Genomic DNA, 7,970 nt, shown 5'->3' with positions numbered 1-7,970 from the left:
TAACAAAAACAAAAACAAAAAAAGGAGCCAACCTCCATCGGCCTCTCTCTCCCATTTGCCTCCAATATAAAAAAAACTCAATTCAAAATCCACATTAAACAAAAACCCTAATTTCTCTATCTCTCTCAAAGTTTTAAGAATTCAACAGAAAATGCAAATCAAAACCCTAATTCATTCTTCAACAATTCCATTTCAAAACCCTAATTTTAAAAAACATCCACAACCATCAATTCTATTAAAAAACCCACCTATCCATCTCCTTCAAAGTCCCAAAGTTCCTGCAAAATTAAACATTTTGACACCAAGAAATCATCTTTATGGTTTGAAAGCCAATCTTAGTAGCCAAAGTCGAGAACTTTTCGATACTAACAATGAAATTGAGGGAGAAAATGACAGTAAAACTGGCTCAATTTTGGAAGAAGAGGAGATAAAAGTGGATATGAATAGAGAGGGATTGGAGAATCAGAGTTTATGGAGTCAAATAAAGGAGATTGTTTTGTTTACAGGACCTGCTACAGGGCTTTGGTTATGTGGGCCATTAATGAGTCTAATTGATACTGTGGTTATTGGTCAAGGGAGTTACATTGAACTTGCCGCTTTAGGTACTTAATTTTTTTGTTTTATCGAGGAATTTTTTGAACTGGGTTCTTTTTATTTGTCTGTTTAGTTGCTAATGCAACCGCTTTTGTGGGTGTTCTTCGTGTTTGTGTATGTTATTGGGATTTAAATTAATGAAATGGGGCTTGTTAATGTGTTTTCTTTTTGGATGGGCAGGACCTGCGACGGTTTTATGTGATTATATGAGTTATGTGTTCATGTTCCTTTCAATTGCCACTTCGAATATGGTTGCAACTTACCTTGCCAGACGGGTCAGTAATTTGTTTCTTTAACCAATGGAATTTGATTGATTTATTATATGCAGAGTTGTAATTGTTTTGTTTCTGCTTTCAATAAAAAATGCGCTCAAGCAGCTTGATGGTGAGACTCGAGGTTTACTTACTTAAGGTTGTGAAGTTGATTCTTGAGGTTATTGGAAATTTGTGGTTTGTTGGCAGTCAGGTTTTTGGTGCTATGGTGAAAATCTTATGTTGTTGAGTGCAAGTGTGCTGGTTTGAGGCTTGAAATTTTATGTGAGAGGACCCCAAGATTGGATTGATTGGCAAATGATAAAAAAAGAACTAATTGCAGCTGTTGGCCAACAGACTTAAGTAGGATATCTTCTAAGTTTTTTACTGCAATGTTTGATCTGTGCAGGATAAAAATCAAGTGCAGCATCAAATATCTATCCTTCTCTTTGTCGGGATGACTTGTGGCTTGCTTATGCTCTTGTTTACAAGATTATTTGGTTCATGGGCACTAACTGGTAATAAAAATTAGTGAAGCTTTTTTATTAATCCTGTATCATGAATGGATGTAGTTTTCTTTCTTTCTTTCTCTTGGTGATTGGCTATATTGTGCTGTTCACTATACATAGTTAGACACTGAATGCTTGACGGGCTTGCTTTTCTTCTATTTTTCAGCTTTCTCAGGACCAAAAAATGCACAAATTCTACCTGCAGCAAATACATACGTTCAGGTTTGTGTCCTTTTTCATATCTTTTACCTGTCCTTTCTTATTAAACCCTGAAACTAATTTTCAGAAAGGAAAGTTTAATAATAACTGAAGTCTTTTCAATTGTATCATGGATTTATTTGATTGATGTATTTGTTAAGTAGGAAGTGGGTTTTGTTGTACATTATCATCTTGTGGAAATTAACATCTATTGCATTTGATTCGTCAGGTTTCTGATTGAATATGTTTATTATAATTGATGGAACACATGGAGAAATTTCTGCTGTATTTCTACTGAGTACAGGTTTATGCTGTGGCCAGAGAGATGATACTAAATTATTGACTACTCCTGTCTGGTCCAGAAGTTCTGATCATTTCAAATACTTGATGATTTGACATCTCTTTACTTGGTGTCCGCTATTATACTCATTGAATGGGATCATTAACCTGGTCAATTACTGTACATTACATCCAACTTGTTTGTTTTTGTAACTTTTACTTGAACTTAATATTTTGTTGTCAGATTCGAGGCCTAGCATGGCCTGCAGTTCTTGTAGGATGGGTTGCTCAAAGTGCAAGGTGAAACTATATTATTATCCTCATCATTGCTTATCCCATGCTTTATCTACTTGATGAGCTAACAGTGTCTTAAGCTACTTAGTTTATACTGGGCTCTCTTAGCTCCCCGGCCTCCCTATGCATATGTAAAGCCTTCTAGGGACTATTCATTATCTCCACAATTTTTCTACCCCCGCCCTCCTTTGGGCTCCCTATGCATTTAGTTTAGTCTATATCTTTAAAATATGTAAAGTCTTCTAGGGACTATTCATTATCTCCACAAATTGGGGGCATGCCAGAAAACCTTTCTGTGGAGTGCTCTAATGACTTTGAGAAAAGCATCCAATTTTGTGTTCAAAGATCTTTCAAACTGAAAGCCTTGCCTTTGAGTAAGACAATGCGTACTTTTTATATATATCTTAAACATTCATGATTTTTTAACCTCTGAAAGTCTTTTCACCTTTTCTTTTCATACCTGCATCCTTGTCTTAACTTGATTTATTGCCCTTGAGACTCTGGCGCTGAGTTCCTAGTTCGATATTTCATGAAACTCTTAACAGTTTTGGCTTGGCTAGTTTTGTGCTTGTAAATGTTCCCTTTTCTGTTTCCAGTCTCGGCATGAAAGATTCGTGGGGGCCTCTGAAGGCTTTGGCGGTTTCTAGTGTTGTAAATGGTGTTGGTGATGTAGTCCTCTGCAGCTTTTTAGGCTATGGAATTGCTGGTGCTGCATGGGCCACAATGGTGTCACAGGTATGCAGACTATTCCTTGTGTAAAATTAAATTTCATCATCTTATATTTGCACTGAGCCATTTGAAATGTATAAAAAAAAAAAGTGCAATTCCTTTCTCTTTTGTTTTCTTCTTACCCCAATATGCTCTAGGTTATTGCAGCTTATATGATGATAGAAGCTTTGAACAAAAAAGGATACAATGCATTTTCCATCTCTGTTCCAACACCTGACGAAATCCTGACAGTAATTGGGCTTGCTGCTCCAGTGTTTGTGACAATGATATCAAAGGTTGCCCGTTATTCAATTTTATATATGTGGTTCTATCTTATAACTTGAAAGTATCTGATACTTTTGATCGTTCAGGTGGCTTTCTATTCTCTCATGATATATTTTGCGACATCTATGGGCACACATTCCGTGGCTGCTCATCAGGTAGACATAGTCATAGTTGCAGTTTCAGTTACTTTCCTCTTTGCTTTAGCTTTATATCAATTTAAAACTGATGAACCTGAGAATTTACAATTTACTCCAGGTCATGCTTCAAATAATGGGTATGTGCACAGTAATGGGCGAGCCTCTCTCACAAACTGCACAATCATTTATGCCTGAGTTGATATATGGTGTCAATCGAAGTTTGGAAAAGGTGTGTTCTTCAGCCATTGTATTTTCAGCACTTGCAACCGCTTTCTCTAAAATCCAGTTAGTTTTCTTACATTGTGATGAGCATGGAACTTCCCTTCCCCCTCTCTTATCATTATGGAATGACCACGTGTCGTAAATTTTGTAGTTGCAGTATCTCTACAGTTTTTCTTTTTTGTCCAAGGTCTTCTGAACGGTCTATCATATGAAACAGGCTCGAAGGCTGCTAAAATCACTTGTCACAATTGGGGCTACAATGGGATTGCTTCTAGGGACCATTGGTACATTTGCTCCTTGGTTGTTCCCAAATATCTTTACACGCGATCAGAAGGTCATACAGGAGGTTAGTTCTTACTTTTTTACTTCTATTTCCTTTTTCCATTATTTATATCAGGAATTATTTGTGTTGCCTAGATATCAGAAGCAATGGAGGAATCTTGAGCGGTTTCCTTCTCTAGTGCTGATATTAACCTTTATACCATTGCATGGAACCACATGTAACCGAACCCAAGTGGGATTCTGTCTACTGATTATACTGAAACTGTACTTTAACTCTGTTAGATCTTTCTCTTTGTTTATTTTTACTCTTTTAAGTTTTGAGCTTTGTGTTACATGAGCCCATCCATAAATTCAGAAACCATTTTAAATGTTTCAGTCTTGCATCCATGCAGATGTACAAAGTGCTGTTACCGTTCTTTATGGCAATTGCTGTGACACCTAGCATTCATTGCCTCGAGGGGACACTGTTGGTATGTTCAGTTTTGCTTTAATTTGAATGCTCTCCTTAACTCTCTTGTGAGTCCATGCTTGTTTTTTTTATTGAAATGTTAGTGAAATTTTTATGGAGTTTGCTCACTCACAATGGAAGTTGAGTCTCAGACATGCGGATTAACATTTTACCTTTGATAGATGCAGCAGAGTTTCAGAAATACAATCTCCATATACCACATCTAATCAAGTGGTTAACCAATTAAATGACTATAGAAACTGTTGCTGTGATTGCAAGTTTTTTCCACTTCTCTAGGTGCCAGATTCTCCTCCAGAAGTCTCAACCAAGTGCCTCTTGGCCCCTTCACTGACATGTCAGGAATTTTTGTGTGGCCAGAAAGTCAAGGGACTGCGTCTAATTTGTTTGTAAAACTGCTTCTTGCAGTATATAATATTTTATGACTGGGGGAAAAGTGATTGATATATGCAAATATAACAACAAAATTGCCAATAATTTAACAAATACTCTCAAACTTGGTCCAAGTTGCTTTATCAAGTGTGTTTTTGCAGGCTGGACGGGATCTTAGATTCCTTAGCTTTTCAATGACTGGATGCTTTTCTTTGGGTGCTATTGTACTGATGGTAGAATTCTACGACTTGGTCTCCTGGTGTTTTCTCTCTGTTTCCCACGAACTACTAGTTTTCACTTATTTTTCTCATTTCCAGCTTTTTAGCAGGAGAGGATATGGTTTGCCTGGCTGTTGGTATGCACTTGTAGGATTTCAATGGGTAAGACCAACAATCGTAGCAGGACAGCACTTGTATAATTTGACAACTCATGTCTTGAAAACGTTTCAACACACAAATTTTGTTTTTTCAGGCCCGATTTTTCCTTTCTCTTCGGCGACTTCTTTCTCCTGATGGCATACTTTTCTCCGAGGACTTGAGCCGCTATAAAATGGAGAAGCTGAAAGTTACTTAGCCTAGTGCATGAGAGAAACAGGTCTCTAGATATCAATATGGTCTCTAGAGAGTTGTTGAAATTACAATTCTTTCAAATGTAAAATTACGAATAGATGATGTTTAAAATCGGATTGTAAAATTGAATGGTAAAATCGTAAGGTTTTACTTAGGTTATAACACATTATCAAGATGTAATTTACGTGAGAAACCAACTTGTATCGTTTCTTTCATGAGATTTTTTAAACTATTTTGATGAAAAGAGTATCTAAATATCAAATCGATTTGGAAGAGAAAAGCAGCTAAACAATATTGCTGAGGTGCTCAATAATTAGAATGTAACTTAGTGGCAAGTAAAACTTAGTTCGTTTTGGTTTTGAAAAAATAATATTAGTATCAAATTTTATAACTCAAGCCTGGTATTCATGTCTTTGCCGGAGTCGAGAAGAAATCGTTTAAAACCCGGTGGCTTATGGGTCAAGTTGACCCAAGATGAGTTATCTACAAGCAGGATCTGATAGATGACCTACGGCAAGGCGTGTGCTACGGGAGAGGATTGATTTTTATTTATTTATTTTAGAGGATCAAATGATGATATTTTGATTAAAAAAAAGAGTCGACAGGTTGAAGGCCAGGTCTTAAACTGGTTAATGGGTTAACTTAAGTGTTTTATTGGATCAACCAAGTTTTTTTCATTTATATTTTTTTTCAATCTAGGTTTTTCATCAGCTCAGTCAGTTTTTTTTATTTTGAACACATTACATGTGTACAGTAAGGGTCAACCTCTACTCCAAAAGGCACAATTCTGAACTGATACACGGAATCAATAGAGATTTGTCAAAGGATAGCCTGTGCAACTGTCATGTTACATTTTGGTTAATTACATTCTATGACATTCCTATGACCTCAGAGATGTTGCATGTTTTGATGGTTAAGAAACTTTTGGGTGACTACGAGGTTGATAATTTCACCTCAACATATGCTGCTTTGTTTTGTTTATTCTAGGTGTTCTGAAAGGTCTATCATATTAGAAATGGATGCTGTTAAGTTCACTTGTGATAGCCACACTTGGCTTGGTACTAGGGATAGTTGGAACATCTATGCCTTGTTGCTTCCCATTATCTTCACACCCGACCAGACGATCGTGTAGCAGGTTAGTTAAACTTTGTTTCTTTCCTGCTATGTCGTCAAATTTGTGAGCCCTGCAACCACATATGCATTGTTTACTGTCAATAGTTTTACCAATTAGCTAATCACAGATTTGCACAAGTGGGATCGTGACTACTGACCACTGCCTGTTGCTCTGAAACATCGAATTTCTGTCAATAACATTAAGTTTTCTGCTCCATGTCAAGTGATGCAATCAACAATTCAATGAAACTTACATGTTTCAGTCTGGTATTTCTAACTTGTAGGTGATATTGAGAACTGATAGATAGCTAAAACATTTTAAATCAAACTAGCTTTAATTTATCCTCAACCAAGCATCTTGATAGAAGTTCATATTATTAGTCATTGGAAAGCTCTTTCTTTTATTTTGTTTGCAGTGAGGATCAAGCATCTTCTACAAACCAATCATGAAATGGATATCAGGAATTGCAAAAAACTTGTGGATAGAAAAACCATTTTCAATCATGCTATGTTTGTGGATATCTTATTTTGTGTCTTTGCAGATGCACAAGGTTCTGATACCTTACTTATAGCGTTATCTGTGACACCCAGCACTCGTAGCCTTGAAGGGCATTGCTGGTATGCTTGGTTTGACTTCAATTTCAATATGGATCTTCCCCCTTGGGTTTCTTGATGAACGTGCATCTCATGGTTGTTTTTCGGACCAAGAATTAGTGAAGCTGGTTTTACTGGTTGATTCTTGCTCGACACAAAAATTTGGACAAAGCCATATCCAACATTGCATCATGGTCTCGAGATTATGTTTATTTGCAGGCTGGACGAGATCTTAAATTTATTAGCTTGTCAACATGCGGATGCTTTGCCTTGGTGTTGATTTTATTAATGGTAGAGTTCTATTCCTTGGTCCACTGGCACCTATCCAAGAAAATTCTTTGGATTTTCCATGAATCACCGATCAATGTTATCTTCTCTTTTCTTGTAAACTTGCAAGAAATGGAGGGTATAGTTTCCCGGGCTGCTGGTATGCACTCGCAGGATTTCAATGGGTAAGAAGACTACAATCTCCCACTGACCTACAATTGTGCATTCAAACAATTTTTATTTCAACTCATCTGAACGCACAAATCTAATTTTCCAGGCTCCGTTTTTCCTTAATCTGCAACGTCTTTTGTCTCCTCATGGCATACTTAATTCTGAAGACTTGAGCAAGTACAACTTGGAGAAGTTGAAAGAAGCTTAGTTTCAGAAGAACAACAGAATGTTAGGTGTTTCCATCTATGACATGAACTGTAAAGGTACCCCATCGCTTGTGAAGGATCATGTCGCTGCCGTTCTTCTTTGAAGAAGTCACAGTTAGGCTACAAATACACGGCTGATGCACTGATCTGAGCTGTGACATATTTCTGACAGCTGATGGCGAATGCCCATTGATTAATAATTAATTGCATACTGTGTATTCAACAATAAAGTTCCTTTTGTGGACTAATTACGCAGTATTTGAAGTTAAGAGCATTCTTATGAATCATGTTAGACATAATGAATGATATTTTAAGTAGTGATCGGTTACTGGAGAAGAAAATAGTGGAACATGTTTGCTGGAGAAACATAAAAATAAATTTGTCCTAAAAGCTATTTTAATATAAAAAAATTAAAGATAACCACACCTAAATTCAAAGTAAAAAGAGAAGGAA

The 7,970-nt window shown here is 36.6% G+C and overlaps 1 protein-coding gene across 2 annotated transcripts; it reads left to right on the top strand.

Annotated features, from left to right (window-relative positions):
• Positions 1-5,410, top strand: LOC7494456 (protein DETOXIFICATION 46, chloroplastic). 2 transcript variants are annotated; one of them, XM_052455715.1, is made up of 14 exons: positions 1-602; positions 775-869; positions 1,255-1,363; positions 1,521-1,576; positions 2,076-2,131; positions 2,722-2,860; positions 2,992-3,129; positions 3,205-3,273; positions 3,374-3,484; positions 3,695-3,823; positions 4,152-4,229; positions 4,759-4,830; positions 4,915-4,977; positions 5,069-5,410. In XM_052455715.1, the coding sequence occupies exons 1-14, from the start codon at positions 152-154 to the stop codon at positions 5,168-5,170; spliced, it is 1,668 nt and encodes a 555-aa protein (XP_052311675.1). In that variant the 5' UTR covers positions 1-151; the 3' UTR covers positions 5,171-5,410. The 2 variants fall into 2 exon arrangements, with proteins under 2 accessions (XP_052311675.1, XP_052311676.1); XM_052455716.1 differs by lacking the exons at positions 4,759-4,830; positions 4,915-4,977; positions 5,069-5,410 and adding an exon at positions 4,505-4,752.
• The last annotated feature ends 2,560 nt before the right edge of the window (positions 5,411-7,970 follow it).

The sequence above is a fragment of the Populus trichocarpa genome, chromosome 9 (assembly GCF_000002775.5).
Source record: "Populus trichocarpa isolate Nisqually-1 chromosome 9, P.trichocarpa_v4.1, whole genome shotgun sequence".
Classification (NCBI taxonomy): Eukaryota; Viridiplantae; Streptophyta; class Magnoliopsida; order Malpighiales; family Salicaceae; genus Populus; species Populus trichocarpa.
This window is presented reverse-complemented; position numbering and strand designations above follow the sequence as displayed.